The sequence below is a fragment of the Centrocercus urophasianus genome, unplaced genomic scaffold (assembly GCF_019232065.1).
Source record: "Centrocercus urophasianus isolate 14NV4802_14NV808 unplaced genomic scaffold, USGS_Curo_1.0 seq_73, whole genome shotgun sequence".
Taxonomy (NCBI): Eukaryota; Metazoa; Chordata; class Aves; order Galliformes; family Phasianidae; genus Centrocercus; species Centrocercus urophasianus.
In genome coordinates this window covers 11,540,209-11,558,245 of record NW_024885344.1, presented here as the reverse complement: position 1 = coordinate 11,558,245, position 18,037 = coordinate 11,540,209, and the positions used below count along the sequence as shown (strand labels likewise).

The 18,037-nt window shown below is 39.8% G+C and overlaps 1 protein-coding gene across 15 annotated transcripts in view; it reads right to left on the bottom strand.

Moving 5' to 3' along the window:
• Positions 1–18,037, bottom strand: part of CACNA1C (calcium voltage-gated channel subunit alpha1 C) — a 474,784-nt gene that overhangs the window by 163,387 nt on the left and 293,360 nt on the right. For all 15 annotated transcript variants that reach the window (XM_042837682.1, XM_042837670.1, XM_042837684.1 and 12 more), the window contains exons 6-7: positions 12,539–12,700; positions 10,087–10,283 (exon numbers count right to left, since the gene is read on the bottom strand). In XM_042837682.1, the coding sequence (XP_042693616.1) occupies positions 10,087–10,283; positions 12,539–12,700 (359 nt within the window). The remainder of the gene's footprint in view (positions 1–10,086; positions 10,284–12,538; positions 12,701–18,037) is intronic.

The window sequence follows — 18,037 nt, the reverse complement described above, 5'->3', positions numbered from 1 at the left end:
TTGGTGGAACATTTCCATTTTTCTGTACAAACTGGAGGACATCATGTATCTCTGTACAGTGTCTGGCAATACAGGGCTACCGCACTCCTACTGAAAATATTAGTTATGCAGATAGAATGTCTGACATCAAAATTCTACATCTAAATACTGAGCTCCAACAAGTTTCCTGCTCTATCACCTCATTTTCTTTTCTCCGGGTTTAATATGGAAGAGAGAAGAAAACAAAACATCCAAAAAAAAAAAAAAAAAAGAAAAGGAAACAAAACACAAACAAGCAAACAAAACAACAACCAAACCAAACCAAAATTAGGAAACCATGAAAACAAACAAACTAGATAGGCTGCCAACATTCATGACCAGGCCAATTTATCTCAATTCTTCCATTTCAACTACATAAACCATTTTCCATAACGCCTATAGCACTGCATGGAAAATATAGGCAGATTCAGGACATTCTTGGGCAACCTGGTCTAGTACCAGATCTGGAGATTGATGGTTCTGTCTGTGGCAGGGTGGTTGGAACCTGATGTTCCTTGGGGTCTGTTCCAACCCAAGCCATTCAGTGATTCCATTCAGGAGATGTTTAATAACTGCCACTGAAGTCCTGGGTTTCTGTACTTGTATGAGCAATTCAGACCCCATTTTGACAAAGTTTTAGTTTTAGACAGACTTCATTGAAGGCAGAGAACTGGACCTATGTTAGTGGAAGATCAAAACTCATCCTTCAGTGTACAGAGTACATGGACATCCTTGAAGGCAACAATGAACAGAGAGGCATGAAACACACTTAAAATGTGTCCAGCCAACCAATAGGTTGATTTCAGTGTTTCTGAAACAAAATAGGAGATTGAGCAAATAGACCTGGGTATTCCAGAGTATTTGCCCCCTTTTTTGTTACTGTTCTAGCAGTGACACCAGCCTAAAAACATTTTGGGACCCAACTTCCAAAAACCTCTCTACAAACTTTCAGAAACAGAACAAGTGGAACACTAATGACAAATCAAAATCTCACAATATAGGAATGTCTCAGCTTATATTTGCACACATGCATTTTTGTTTAAAAGTTTTCTTTGGCCTATTTTAACTCAAAAGTGAAATATTGCTATTAATCTACTGTTAAGTGATAAAGCAACTCATATTCTACACTGTATTGCATGTTAGTCTCCGAGGTTGCGAATAATCCCCTCTAAATTATTCCCTCGTAAGTGTGGTAGTGTTTTGTTTTTTAAGGGTGGCTCACGTCACCCTTATGCTCTGTCTGCACTGAGACTGCCTGGGCCATTCAGTCCAGCATGGAAAGAACTGACCGTACACTGATCCAGGCAGAGCTCTTATTAAAGTTGCAAGGCCCAGACTGAGCAGGTCACCAAGGCTTACCACAAATAGACTCTAGTGCTCCATGACTCTGTTCTTGATCCACTTTGCTTGTTGATATAGGTGCCTGTCAGACCATTTTCCCTGTCTCATCCCTATGCAACAGCTAACATCAATAGTGACATTATCTTTGCTTCCTTACTGCACCACTCTTTTAGGATCCTGAGCAGCAGACCTACTTTGAGAAGACTTATGCCACTGAACTGTCTGCAGTGTCCTGCTGAAGTCAGATCTCTAACCAGAGACCATCACCCATTAAAGCTTCCCATTCTCTCATGAGGCTGATTATACAAGTTAGCTTGTTGGGTGAATTTGTGACTTGCAGAAATGGCATGTAGTGACCTCCAAAAATTATTTTGACTTGTGTGACTTAATTAGGATTTGAATTTGGGCCTCCAGAGGCAAAAATCACAGAGCTTTGTGTGTGTTGCCTTGTTCCTATGTGTACAGCTTCTTTTTTTTCTTTCTCTTTTTTTTTCCCCCTTTAAAAGGAAAAGGTTGATCTTTGAAAAAGTCATCCAAAAGCCCAAAGGCTATTTAGCCACTGGGCTCACAGCTCTTTCATTAAAGCTACTGCAGCAGTTGCATCTCCTACCGCTGTTTAGCTGTTTAAAAACCTTTTCATCTTTTAAAGGCTTTGGAAATTCACTCCAAAAGAATAAAATGCTGATTTCAGGGTTGGAAATATCCCCTGGGATGGTGGGTTTCCAAATCGAAAGGTTTCATTTCACCCTAGAATTCTAGGCTTTCCCTTCCTTTCTCTGTTTATCTTGTACTTACATTTGCATGGTTGATTATCCAGAAAAAATTTTCTGCCTGTTTTGTTGTATTGCAATTTTATAACTGCTTCTATTTATTTCAGTGCGTACTGATAGCAAACTCTACAACAAATATATACAAAGAATACCGACTGCTGCATGCACAAGACTACACAAGTGCATATTGTTCATTGATTTACACCTTCAATAAAGTCCTTAAAAATAAAGGTAATGCAAAATGGGATTGCGAGCTGAACATACCTTCTTTACTAAAGGGAGTTGGGACTGTTGACTGTTTTTTTGTTTGTTTGTCTGTTTCGTTTTTTGCTACTTGGTGTATCCTACTTTATTTTGTAGCCAGTATCCCAATCTATGATATTCCTAGGAATTCATTCTGTATTTTAGATGATGAATCCAGCTTCTGGTTGTGAAATCACGCCCAAAAGTCTCAAACAAAATGTTTCATATCTGGACCTCACAGTATCTGATAAGCATGCTACCCATTCATTTGAGGTTCACTGAAGAAACTACTATGGGGAAACCTGAATGAGGTGCAGCTGTGTGTGCAAGCACACAAGGCCACTCCTTCTCTTTTTCTTGAGAGTCCTAGTAGAAATACTATGTGAATTAGATGAACACACTGTCCAGGTCTGACTCCTTCTAGAATTGCTTTAAAAAGTGGGGGTGTTCTGCAGTGATGAGCCCGCTGAGCGCCCAGATTTTACTTTTATAATTCTTGCTACTTTCCATCTTTAGGGAGATGTGCCAAACATTTTTAGGCCTTCAGTCTCAGTGCAGTTTTTTATGTTAGAAGACAAAAGTTCTAGAGGAAGCCACAAGAGCAGGTAAACCAGGTATGACAGCATGATCACACATATGAGGGTCTGCAAGTTCTGTGCAGGCATAAATCCCATGTAAATCAGTGAAGAAAGTCAATATTAGTGGGCAAATTCTCTGTACAGCCAAGAAGGATCTTATTATTCACTGTAAGACTGGGAAGAACTGGTTGTTTTATGTCTTGAAGACAAGATGCTGAAACAAAAGAAAACTCACACGTAAGAATTACAAATAGTCAGATCTCAAGCTGTCACTTATGTTCTGACCTTGGACATATTCTCCAGTCTTTTTCTTTCCTGAGGACAAAATAATAAACGAGTGAATATTTGTGAATCTGCCTGATGGATCTAGGTTCAAACTTAACATCTCTAAAGACAATTTTTTCAGCAGACATTGATCACCAGTTCTTGAAAAACTGGTAGTAGGGCCCAAGCAGTGCACCCACAAACAGGCACTCAAAATTCTAGGTTACATAGAAGTGTCCAGTAGCATAGCTCTTAATTTTATGGCTCTGGGATAAAAGATTAAAGACAAGGAAAGTCTCCGTGGTGATTAGACATCAGCAATTAGGAAAGAGTCCACAGCAGAACAAAACGAGAAAGAACAGAGAAAGGGCAACAGAATGACAGGGCTCTTAAAGAAGTCCTTCCTACGCAGGAGCACTGGGCAGAGGACCTCCACTAACGCCACCCATAACCACCCCATGAAAATGCTTATTTTTCATTGAGAGCTTCTCTTCATATGGAGGAATAGGACTGAGAAGCCCAAAGTTGAGGCCTGAAGGGCTCATGAAATCCTCGTTTCACATAATTAGTATGTTTTTGCATAAAGCAAATGTTCAGCAGTAGGTTTTTGTGGCAAGTGGCAAACAGCAAGTCACTGCTGTTATGCTCAAGGCAGCAGTACAGACAACCATGACAGTTGCATATGCAGTTGTTCATGAGAAAAAGGAAAACAGATTCAAGTCAGCATTCATGCCAATTGAGCACAGACTGTACTTTTCCAGGGCATTAATACTGTGGCCCTTCAGTGCTCTGAACTGTAGGCCCTCTCCCCTTACCCATCACAGTTACAGCAGATGGAGAAGAAAAAAACTCTGCAATCCCAGAGATGGGTTGCTTATACTTGCGTGCTTATTCTTTGTTAATTTTTCACATCCATGCCAAACCCTGCCAAAAAGATGATTAAAAAAACCTCAACCCCACAACAATAAAAGCCCAGCACTTTCTTGGAAGGATGGGGGTGGATGGGGAATAAACACCATGGAAACATGTAGACACATATATTCTTAGATCATTCTCTTGTGTGGAATGCCTTACTAAATGAAGCCTAAGCGCTACAAGAATAAAAGATTGCAAGGAAAAACACAGCTGGTGAAAATTGGGGGTTGCAACTCTGCATTTAATGTCTTCCACTTTGTGGCAGTAGCACTGTATTCCTCACATCTTCCTCATTGGATGCAACAGGCTGCAGAGGGATGAGAAAAGCTCAAAAGATGTTTCAATGCTGTCAGCAAAGTAAATTATATTTGTTGATCTGTTTGTTCCCTTTTTTAATTTCATGACAGGGATTGTAAGGTTGATTGTGAGCTCCAGTTTCAAGCTCCATTTAGTGATTCTTGGAAGTATTATTTCATAGATTCAGAGATGGAAGGCTCTTCCATGAGCCTTCCATTAGTCTGTCTAACACTGCATCTAATGTCCATGCTGTTCTTGGAGATGCAGTGCTTCTAAACATTTTGACTGACTCACTCTCACTACTCTGTGGTGGCTCTACTGTGCTGTCTTTGATTACTGAAGTGTTTTCTTGCCCACGGGCTGGGGAATTCTACCAAGGATTATTCAGTTGAATTTGAACGGGTCAATCTGCTATGTGCCAGTTCAGGTTTCTCTTCCAGAGACAAGTTAGTGCCCTGGATCTGATCCAGAGCTGGCCTTAGGTCATTTATAATAACACGGTATTTAGTTTACAGTCAGAGCCTTCAGATAAACTATCCCTGGAGGCACTGAATGCTATTTTCAGAGATTCAGTGAAGCCTTCTAATGCATTGTCCAAATGACATGGGACGAAGCCAGTATTCTAGAAACGATGGCAGGCTCAAGGTTGCTCATTATTAATAATCAAGTAGAGAAAGTAGAATTACTCCATCCTAGAATTCAAGCTGCAATGGCCAAGCTGTGTGCGGAACAACCCAGGGCGAGGTTCTCCATTACCCAGCAGTATGAACAGTTCAATGCAACAATATTCCTGTCTGTTTTGCACATCCTGCTTCATTTATGTATACAATCATGTAATTGCAAGGGAGTGGAGAGACCAGGCACTTAGGACTGAGGTGGCAGTGGACAGTTTTGCATGCAGAAAGCAGATTTCACATGAAGAGGAAAGCCTTTCTCAAGACATAGCATAGTCCAAGCTGTATTTAACTCAAAACTGAAGCTTCCCCTGAAGGACAGTAACAAACTGATCAAAAATAACTAAAAGAGAGTCCCATTAGGGGAGGCTAAAAGAACAGAATCTACTCAGATTGAAATAAATAAATAAATAAATAAATAAATAAATAAATAAATAAATAAAGGGAACCCAACAAATGCCTACAAATTCCTAAATAGGCTGTTACAAACTGCACAGGGATTAATTTCCCTTCTTAGTCAACAAGACAATAAGGAATAAGGGACTGCAGCAGAGGCTGATTACTAAATACCAAATGACTCTGTGTGTAACATTTGGATTTGCATCTGCTGCTGAAAGTTCCCAAGATTGAGCGGTCTTCGAAAATGGATGCTGGTGTCTCCACAAGCAAGCACGCAGCCAAGGATGGCTGATCACACATTAAGAAGGGCCTTGAAAATAATTTCTCCAATACATAGGAAAAATTATGTGTAGAAGTAACTGTGAAGCTCAAATAATTCTGTGATCTGACTGTGTATAAGACAAAGCCACCTAGCAGTTATAGTGGAACAAAGCAAACCTGGGAAGGTTGTGGCAGTGTATGAGATAAAATCCTACAAGTACTTAGCTCTCTCCTCAACAAAGATCATTCTTTCAGGATAAAGCAAACAAGTTTGCTTTGCAAAGATTTGCATCCTATACAACGTACTCGTTTTATATAAAAAATTGTCTCCATGTAAGTAATTATCTACCTGACACCACAGCAGTGTCCAACTGTTTTTCCCTAACATTTTTCTTTCACATTTCAAAAGAAGTCAATCTATTCACACCTCTTATCTGCTGAATGAGAGAGGAGATTGGAAAATGTATTGATCTCATTGATGTCAAGTCCTTCTAGGGAATACAAGTTCATTGCTTTCCTGTCTCTGATTATCTCTTTGTGAGTTTTTGAATCAGGTTGGGAAATATTACTCCATGAGAGAGGAGACAGGCTTGACTACAAATGTGAAAGTTGAAGGAGACATGAAGGAAAGCATGAAGAAGGAAACAAGAAACTGAAGGTAAAAACTGAAAAGCTACTTCAGTGGAGTAAGAGTCCAGGGCAGCAAGTCATACAGCTTTCTAGTTTTTAAACATGCAAGTTTAACCTTGAAAAGTGTGGTATAAGACAAACATGAGTTTCATGACATTAATAGTTTTATTTTCCAGGGCAACATGCTGAAACATGCTAAGCTCCCATCACTTAAACCAATGAAATTGCTTCACTGACAAAACATTTCCAGCTAAGTAAGTCAGGCCAGAGCCTTATCTGTTCTGCTGAGTTTCAGGTCAAGGTATAAATTTCAGGTATAATTAAGGAGAGAGCAAAGAAAACACCTTACATCAACATGTATGTCCTTGGAAGACCAGCACAACAGACAGAAAGGCCCTGAACAGCCATCTATCTATCTAGTCTTCATGTACATATGACTGCAAGTGGAACATCTACACAGTATCATGAAGATTTAACAAAGTAGAAGGTGAGAACTTGACCTTCTGAAATTAATTGGAAATTGGCCATTCAACTCAGCAGGATCAGAACCAGAACTTGGTATCTCCACTGAATTTCTGAGGAGCTAAAAACCTAACAGTCAGCTCAAACTTTGAATGTTTAGCACTTTTAAAAATAATCCATTAGCTTATATCATTAAGTTTAAGGAATGACTTCTGAAAAGCCTCAGCTATTAACTTCAGACACAAAATTGTCTGAACTGCAGACAATCCTTTCTTATTCCGAATTTCTCTAGAATGCAGTTGGAGAGTGGAGATGCTAAGTCTGTATTTCTTATTTTCATTAAGTGTATCTCCTAATAAAGCAAGTTCAATTTCTATGACCTCACTGTAGATACAAGGGATCTTTCAAAAATATTATCAGCTTGAGAAGAGAACAGCCTATCTCTGCCCTCTTGAGAGGCAGCCTCCAGTGGGTCATAAACCCCAAATCCACTTGGCAGAAAAATGCAAGGGTTTGGAAGTGGAGTTATATATGAGTCAGGTTTCACTAAGGAAATGAAGACTTGCACATAGTTTAAGAATGCATATTTATATCCTGTACTACTAACTACTTCTTTTTATTCACTCTCAAATTGAAATTTTGCACCTCTTCTATTCTTTACCATCTAGAAGTACTATTTCTATTTATCTGGATAGCTTAAGCTGGAATTCCCTTTACATGGACTATAAACCCTCCTGTATAAAACATATCACAAACAGTTTGAAACATCCACACATGGAATTGCAGTGTGAATGCATAGATATAGTTTCTACATATGAATATTAAACCCACAGTACTTCTCACAAGTGTGCCCTGTATTAACTTTCCAATTAACATTTGCCCCCATTTCCTCTTTGCTGAAAGAAATGCTCATCACATCTCAGATATCTACTCCATTGTACAGCAAATACTGGTCAGTGATGACTTCTATCTACTTCTATCATTATAAAGCAAAGAGGCAAAACCTGACATGGGACAGCAGTGCTCTTAGGATTGGTTACATCAGCTGAAGTGAGTGCGTCTGTCATTTCAGGTGCTCAGGTGTTTACTCAAACTTGGTACTTCACAGCCTTGAAGCATAGATGATATGGTGTTGGGTTTTTTTGTTTGTTTGTTTGTTGTATTATAATTTTCTACATTTACTAATTTTTCTAAATTTACTCCTCCTTGGTTACCAAAATTATGACTGAGGTGCTAAGTCTATTTTGTAGTGTTCTCTAGGAATAACTATGAACTGAAGATAGAAAATATTACTTCTGTTTCTAAAGCAAGAGTTCTGTCAAAGCCATAGCCTAAAAGTCTAACTATGCAGATGCCCCTAAAAATAATGATAATCAGTCTATATCAATTTCTGTTCTCAGTTTGCCATACTGTCTCATAAGGAAAAAGAACTCAGTAATTTGGTGAAAAAGCTGGCTGAATGTCAGACAAAAGCCAACAGCTATTATCCAGGTTGTTGCAGGGACACCATAAAAAAGTCAAGCCATCTGCAGCAGTGATGGTGGAAAACATTTAGCAATGAGTATATGCTTCTGATATTAGATAACTGATAACCGAGTTCTGAAAGATTCACATCGTCATACAAATGACACATAGAATCAAAACTGTGGGGATTGGTAAGATCTTTTGCAAAACGTGTCTTCAAAGAAAATTATGATAACTTGTGGTCAGCTTTTGCAATACTAAATGGCATGCACTGCCAAAGCTATTTCTGTGTTTATTTCTGATATCTTTTACTCTCTATTTCCCCTGAACTTCACATAAATCCTCTCAATTACACAAAGACAGATGGTGCTAGGATATTGGTGGAACGTGAACTTAATGTGATAAAAAGACAGGTATATTATATAAAAGCTATAGTTGAGCAGTAGAATAGTTTTGCCCAGTTCCTTCTGTTCTTCTTTATTATTTTATTAATTCATATTCTCTCTTCAAGTGAAGCCAATCTCTGTGTTCTGTGATTTGGACTCTCCTTGTGGTTTGATCTTTGCCCTTTATCTCAGGCATTCGAAGGAAGCTAGAGTCACAGTTCTAATCTAAATTTAAGAGGATAAGAGGACAACTGTTAGCCGTTCCACACAAAGAATATCTATTGCAGATAAGCTAAATCTTCAAAGTAAAATCTTGTAAACCCTAAACCAATGCTGGGTAGAATACAGCTTCAGGCTCTTGTTTAAGGGAGAAGCTAATGTTGATTAACGGTGCGAACCTGCTTCAGTCAGGCTTCAGTCCAGATTACCCTTTCATGTGTTTTGGGTCTTCTCAGGTTAAATTCCATCATGCACTGGAATTCCTACCATATTGGAGAACCAAGTGTCATAACATTCCAGCTGTCAAAAAATAGCCTAGGTTAGCCTTGTGCAGTCAGGAGTGAACTGTGTGTGAATTAAATGCCTGGAGCAGAAAGTATCTGTGCAAAAGTTGACTGCGAGAGCTGAATCTAATTGTGTTTATATCTGGTTTACAAATGCAGGCCAAATCTGATTTTAACTCCTGTAGCCTAATTGTGTTTCCACTGAATCCTCCAACATGTTAGGAATTACAAGGTAGAAACTAAAGGCATTGAAAGTTTCAGAGTTAAGGTAAAGGGAAAGATGAGATTTCATTTAAAATTCTACATTTAGATTAAAGATTATGATTTTTTTTGTTTGTTTGTTAAATATATAACCAAGATTTACACAAGTATCAAAGTTAGGAGAGAATAAAGAATTATTATTAGGATAAAAGTTATCATCAGGAGTCATGCTGGCATGAAGAAGGGTTTGTGAGACCTATGAGCAGATCAGCATAGTGCCTTTGTTGCGTTAATGCCATGGATATAACATCTAGTTCTATATTACAAATCTGGAGATGCATGAGATAGTAAGCCCACAAAAAGGGCCATTATATGACATTCTAGTCAACAAAGGTACACTGCAAATCTTCAGAGCAATAAGCCACAAGCCAGCTAGTAAGCCTTGTGCCATCTTTCAACATTATAACATCAGTTTAAAATCAGTATTTACATTTGATTTAACTGTATCATCTAAACCCTCACATTTCATCCATATTCTGAGTTAACTAAAGCTCTATACTAGCAACCAAGCCTTCACTATTAAGAACAAGCATAAAAAACAAAGCTCAAGCTAATGCCCAATGTTTCAAAACCGTGGAGAGCCTGGGCAGGCCTTTCAGTTATCATTTTCGGATACGTACCCAGTAGAGTACATCTGTCCATCCCTCCATTGTGATGCACTGAAACACTGTCAGCATGGCAAAAGCAAAATTGTCAAAGTTTGTAATGCCGTGCTTGGGTCCCTCCCAGCCTGCCTTGCACTCGGTTCCATTCTGGCACTGCCGCCCATGTGCAGACTGGGGTGCACAGGGAGATGGGTCATCTTCTGCAGGTGTATCTTAAGGAGAGGAGGGAGAGAACAGAGATGAAGAGAATTAATTGCTGTTTGACGTAGTGATAAGCAAGTGAAGGCTAGATGATTTTAACAAGTATATTTTGCAATGAATTTGATAGACTTCTCTTAAAATGCATGAGAAACTATTATTTTCAAAGGGCTTTTTTGTTGTGCTTCTCTTTCTTTTCTTAAGAAAAAAGAAAAAGAAAAAAAATGGCTAAGCTGTCAAATTTTACAGTCAAAACTAAAATACACTTTTAAAAATTGCTGTTGTTATTATTATTATTAAACATTTCTCCTCCTAGGAGAAAGAAATAACACCTTTCAATATGAGACGAAACATTACTTCAAGTCTTTAGGCTGCAAGTTATGACCAGCGCTTTCATCTGGCAGTCACTTGGCCATAGGGTTAACCTTGGAAGTGACCTGCATCACTTACTGTCACCTTCTTGAAGGAGGCTGAAACCTGCAGCAGACAGGCTTCAGTGCTCTGGAGATAGGACAGTATGCGTCTGGGAAATACTAAATTATAGCAGCAAGTCTCTGGAGCTCTGCTCTTTCAGAGTTTAAAAGCTATGTGGCATTTTATCAATAGCTCAGTAGAAGAAGCTCTATAAGACTCAAATGCTTGATTATCCATCCTTTATTCTGTACAAGTGTTTCCAAAGATCTGAGCACCCTTACATTACGTTTGCCTAAATGCTTGACTTTATGAAAAACATTACAGAACAAAGACTCTTATAGGCACAAAAAACTCCTGAAATAGAGTAATACACAGATTTCAGAGCCTTGTGCTGTATCTGTAACAGATGCAGGTATCTATGTTCAGGGGAGCAGGCAATTATGTTTGTTTCTTATTCTGTATGGCAAAGGTCCAAATTAAAGTGACCACTACTGTACTTAGAAGTGATTGACAGTTCTTCTTGGAGCTTTAACATACTGGCCAAAAATGGAGTGCTCAAGATGAAAATAAATGAAATTATTATAGAATCATAAAGGTTGGAAAAGACCTCTAAGGTCATCTAGTCCAACTGTCTAACTGCCACCAATGTTGCCTGCTAAACCATGTTCCTAAATACTACTTCTACCCTTTCTTTAAACACCTCCAGGTATGCTAACTCCCCCACCTCGTTGGGCATCCTGTTCTAATGCCTCACTGCTCTTTCAGAGAATAAGCTTTTCCTAATATCTAACCTGAACCTTCCTTGGCACAACTAGAGGCCATTCCCTCTCATCCTATTGCTATCACCTGAGATAAGCAGCAAACCCCCACCTTATCACAACCTCCTTTCATGGAGTCATAGAGGGCAACAAGGACTCCCCTGAGCCTCTTCTCCAAACTAAACGATCTCAGTTCCCTCAGCTCTTACTCATAAGACTTATGCTCCAGACACCTCACAGCTCTGCTGCTGTTCTCTGGAAATACGTTAGGGTCTCAATGTCTTTCTTGTAGTGAGGGGCCTGAAACTGAACACAGTACTCAAGATGTAGCCTTAGCAGAGCTAAGTACAGGGAGATGGTCACCTCCCTGCTCCTGCTGGCTGCGCTATTTCTGATACAAGCCAGGATGCCATTGGCCTTTGCCACCTGGGCACACTGCTGGCTCATGTTCAGCCAAGCATTGACCAACACCCCAGATCATTTTCCTGCAGGCAGCTTTCCAGTCAGTCTTCCCCAAGCCTGAAGCGTTGCATAGCATTGTCATGACTGAAGTGCAAGATCCAGCGCTTGTTCTCATTGAACTTCATCCTATTTGCCTCATCTCATTGAACTTCATCCTATTTGCCTCAGCCCAGCAATCCAGCCTGTCCAGATCCCTCTGTAGGGCCTTCCTACCTTCTGACAGATCAACACTTTCTCCCAGCTTGATGTAATCAGCAAACTTCTTGGCTGTGCACTCAATCCCCTCACCCAGATTATCAGTAAAGATTAAAATTAAATTAAATTAGGGATAGTGACTGATGTATTCAACCAATGGCTCTTGTGAAAAAGGATGTTTTTGTTCATCCCAGAGATTTCATTTTTCTGCAACAGTAGACTTGCAGCACCAAAACACTCTTTCTCCCGCTCTTTGAACTTCAGGATCCTAATAAGTGGTTGCTCAGTATTTGGCTGTTATTTTCACCAGCACATACGGACTGTCATATGGCTGCATGAAACTTCCCTCCTGTCAGAATGTGAACACACTGGTAGAAATCTTCACGTAAGAGACAGAAAACAAAGGAACAGGGCTACATGCCAACAAACATTCCTCTTACCTATCAGCCCCCCTTGCACATGGTAGCAGGTCTTATGCATCTTTCCCATGAATAATTCCAGTCCAATGATGGCATAGATAATGATGACAAACAGCACCAGCAGGGCAATATGCAACAAAGGGACCATGGCCTTGATAATTGAATTTAAAACCACCTGGAGACCTGCAGAGAGAGCAGAAGGAAGCACTCATGAGGAAGAGAACAAAATTTACAGAAAGCACCTATGAAAGGCTATAAATTGAACAATAATGTCATTTTTAATTCTTACCCCCTCACCTGAACTAATTACCTTGATAATATAAGCATCTTCCCTCCAGAAGATTCCAAGCATCTCAGCAGCTTACCACTAAAGGCTGAAGTAAGACAGGTATTGCCTGTCACTGAAATGCCATCACTCTGGAGAGGAATACATTAAGTGTTCTGGCTGTTCTTGAAAGTCAGGCCTAGGGTGTTTCCAAGATGGTATTTAGGAGTTAAAATTTGGGAAGATTGAAGAACAATCAGAACTGAAGCAAGACAAGAGCAGTGAGATATACAAGAGGATGAATGGTGGGGTGCCACAGAGCCACACCACAGAGAGACATGGGGAGACAGCAAACTGAGTTTGTGTCCGTGCTGCAATTCTGAGTTCTTTCAAAGGTGAGCCTGATACAAGCTGCACACTTGTGTTCTTCTCTGTCTCCTTTCGTACAACCAGGCAGCCTCTGAAGTGTTTAGTAAGAATTCAGAATTGCAAGGTCTTAAAGTTATCATCACTGGTGGCAGTGATGGCAACCACTGTCACTGGGAAGCTATGAATCTCAGAAATATTGAGAGACCTCTAGAACTCAATAGTCGACAAATAGCCAAATCAGAGCTCATGATTTTGCAATGACTGAGAGCCAGAAGCCATTAGTGTCTCCTGCAAATGCTGTCATCTCCTCAGAGAAGTTGGTATTAGCTGTGATTTTTGAAAAATATGATTCATGAGTTGGAAATGTCTGTGATACATCTGCCAAGAGAGTATGTGATAACAATTAACTTTGAAAATTTATCATCTAAGAACTTGGGTTCTCATTTTTATTATTTTTTCTTTCTTTCTTCCCTTCTTTCTTTCTTTTCTTTCTGTTTTCTTTTTCTTTTTTTTTTTCTTCAAATTTTAATACTTTCACTCAGAGGCAATCCACTCATCAATTCACAGCTAAGGCCTTGTGTTTGCTCGCCAGCTATGAGATGGGATGCAATAGATGCAATCAAGGGTGGCATCGGCTGCCAGGCTAGCAAGATCGCTCACTGCTCACAATCTAAAGTTGGCCACTAGCTTCTTCCAGTCAGAACAGTTCTTCAGGTATTTGCAGTCAGTTCACTTCCCCATCAATGGTTCATGCTAGCATCCAAAGGAGGCAAAATTCTATATATGAAATATGCCAGATTTCTTAAGGAGATCCTTACATGAAAGGAAATGCTGTCAGGTTCAAAAATAATCCTGGACAAGAATGGGATGCTCTGGTTGCTCAGTTTGCTCGGTTACCTTGAGGTACTTATTTGGATAGTTAATCTCAGCGGGAAAATAGCACTGTGATTACATGAGGCAATCAACTTGTTCTCTTAACTGCTTGCCTCATTCAGCCTATTAATTCTAAGTATATACACAAAGTAAATTACAGTCCACATTCAATGTCCCTCCAGTACTTTATAGCAGTAGAGAATCTGGTGTTCACTAGAAAATTAAAACAATGTCCTACTTTCCTCTAGACAATGGAAACAAGTACAAGGAAGTTAAAAGACTACATATGGTTATGAACCTTAAAAAAAACCATGAGGTAAAAAAAGACATGAGGTATTGAATACTGTCAGTATGAATTGAGGTATTTGCTGTGCAGTACATTGTTCAGGTAGGATGTTTTCAAATCCAGATAATTCCAGTAATTAGCAGACTTACATATGTTACCATGAAAGTAGGTTCTTAAGTTTAAAACCACTATCTCTGTAGCAGCTTTAGAAATCATAGAATGTGTTCTGAGACATATCAAATGCTACCCATAGAAGGATAAGGGACCATGCTCTATCCACACTTGTCAAGCTTATGGCTGCAATGCAGTAGCTGTCATTAAATTACATAATAATTCTCTGCCTCTTGCAACATGAATCGCTGTTGCAGAAGTGGCATGGGGAATGGGGCCTGGACAACCAGAGAGAACAGGGAGATGAAGGAATAAGAAAGCACCAGGGAAGACCTTTAGATAGGCAGAACAAACAGAGACACTTTCTTTTTATAAAAAAAAAAAAAAAACAAGTCAAAACTGTGTTCTGAAATTCAAGAGCCACAGATCAGTGTCTGAACTGAACCACAGATCTAAGGTGGATCAGATGCATTTCTGATCAAGGTAGATCAAGGTGAATCATCTTGCATGCAGTCAAAAAACCTTTTCTAAGCAATGGTGAGAACAGCCACACGTTTACATGCCCTTTCACTTCCTGTGCAGAGGAAGAAAAGACAGCTGAACTTAAAATGAAGTGAGTTCTCTGTCCCAGCTCACACATATTCTAGGCCTTTGCACACCATGACACAGATAGCATCCAATAAGGGTGCTCATGGCAATGCAAACCCCATTGCCTGATGCTCTCAGTAGTACACCGTAATACACCTTTTGCACTTTCTCCCTTACAGACCTAAAGCTGGCATTCATAGCAATGAGCTGTGCAGCTTGTAATTAAATCAGAATGCCTGGTGAACTGTTCAGACTCAAAATCTGGCCTTTGGATTCCATGTAGGTGATGTGAACAACCACCTTTTGGGTGGAGAGCTGCATTTTCACACTGCCTCACAAAGGCTGGCAGTGCTATTGCCAGCCAACTATAAACACATAGCTCCGAATTTATATCCTGGCAAGTAAATATAGAAAGAAATGTTTTTCAAATATCTGGCATTCTGCATTTACTTATTCATTTGTGGAAGCTCTCTGCATGTGCTAGACACTTTCCAGACATTGGAGAAGGCACAACATCTGCCCTGGGGAGCTTGCTCTGGGCTGGACAAAGAGATAACTGAGCAGAGGTTAGCAAAAGCACCACAAAAGGGATTGTTTGCCGTTTTTCAGCCCCTGCTTTTCTTCTGTTAATAATTGAAGATCTTAAACAGCTCTCAGTATTTATTTTAAAAGCATTACAGTTTACCTTTAAAAAACCCTCTTGGCTGTGTTCTGCTGGCTGACATTGACTCTATAAATGTTTTAGTAAGCCAAACATGTTAATTTCATTCCCTGGGCTCACAGAATTTAGCATTTATTTACCCTGATAAAACATTTTAAATATTTACTACATAGGAACAACACTGTTTTTTTATTCTGGGTCAAGCCCTTTTCAGGCCCTGGAGGACTGAGTCAACCCAAAGGTTTAGGGCACGGCTGGGGAGTAGGGAGGATGGGGAAGAGAGAAGGAAAAGACCTTGTACCCTTAACACAGCTCCTCCAAAGCTATGGGATATACACTGCTAGGGATGATGTAGGTGTTGCAGAGCAATTGTATGGTGCTGTATTTTTCTCACAGGAAGACATTCATGTGAGGGGCTGGTTGCTGTCTTTTCAATTCAGGCAATTATTGAAGAATGTACTTATCTGTAAGCATGAAGAATCTGCACCGAAAGCAATGGGATTACTTACACATCCCATTGTGTACTTACAAGGTTCTTTGGATTTCGACCAATGCTCAGCAAGATGGCACAAAAAAGAGCACTGGACCCAGCTGCTAAAAGGTACTTAGCATTGTTGCTTGGTGGAACGCATCCAGGGAAACTAATGGTAGGCTGCTCTCAGAAAAAACATTTGGGCCTTTCCAAGCACAACTACATCTCTCATTTCCACATGCCTTTCATTTTGAATCAAATTTGGTGTGCTGGAGAGAGTGGTTTCTTCTTCTAGTCATATAAGCTCTCCAGATCTTTAGGGAAAGCATATCCTGAGTTTGTTCCTTCTTTTGCTTCGTGGGGTTATATTTTGTCAACACCATCATATTGCCTGAATCACGAGATAAGCAGGCACAGTCTCATATAAATGACCTTTTGGAATGAGCGGGAACAAAAGGGGGAGGAGGGCTTTCAACCTCATCCATCCTTTCCACTGCTCCTGACAGACACACAGATTTTTGTGCTTGAGCCAGTGCCAAAGGCGTGGGAGGTAATTATGTTTCTGCTAATTTAGTTCAAAAGAAAACTACTACTTTCTGCAAGTAAGGAGGAAGCAGGGAAGGATCTGTGACTCAGCAGAGTGCCTGAGTCAGATCACTTCTGAGAACCACTCTGAGTGGTAAAGTGGCTGCACTGTCCCCAGCCATGAGCTCAGCTTACCCAAGTGTTGGGCGGTATGCTAAGAGATGGCCAGCACAGTTATCTCCATTTCCACAGCATAAGCTGTGTAACCAGAAACATTCCCCGAAGTGGATGATTATCATGTAATAACCATAAGCATTGGCTAAGAAAATTGAAAAAAAACATTAAATATTCATAAATATGAAATGTTTTGTACCAGTTTTGAAGGAAGCCTGGAAAATAACAGACATTTTAGCACAAAACAGTACACAGTCATGACAAGATATTCAAGGCAATTACATCTGAAACCATTTATGAGGGAAAACATTAAGATTTTCTTCACCAGTGTTGCAAAGGGAACTCAGATGGCGTGGTTCAGTTAAGGACTGATGTAAAGTAACAGTTCAAGGAGATATCCTTTCTTGTCTTGCTGGAGTCTCGAAATATTACAGGTAGATTCCTGGATAAGGCAAATTCTGTGGGTGTAGTGTAGTGTTGGGGCTGCAGATATTGTTTCTGTTTCAAGAATGATAGAGAAAGTCTTGGAACAGCAGGGAAAGTCATGACACAAGACAGGAAATCAGATGAAGTATTGGTAGCAAAGAAAAGCTATGAAAAAAAGAAAAGAGTGACCTCAAAGAAAGAGTGACCGTTTTTGAGTAGGTAATGCGATTTAAACGTATATGAATATGCAACTCAAAACCAAGTGCTAGAATGAATAGAAAAAGAAAGTTTTGGCATCTACTCCTAGTGTTCTCATTCCTCTGTTTTCAAACTATGTTTTCATTGACTTTTCAAGCTGAAATCCACACACACAAAATAAATACATATATAAATCCATAAAAATTCATACAAATGAGTATGTGTGCAAACACAACTGTTTCATATTTGTGAAGTCTTGCAATACTACCCCTGCCTCATCCTTCGGGGCGAGAAGAAAAATGAAACCACAACAAAACCCATCTCTTCTTTCTGGATCATTCTGTCATGGGAAATAACTCATCCTGAGGGCTGCCTGCTAGCCAAAATGACCTAAATTAGCCAAGCAACACAGCATACCCTCAGCATGGTAGCCCATGAAGCACCAGCTTTTGGCTCTCTGAGGAAGATGATAGGATAAATGTATGCCCTGCCTCAGGCTTTATGCTCCTCTGCTGAAGAAACTTCTGCTTCCACTCATAGAAGCATTCCTCTTCCCTCCTGGAGGGTACAGG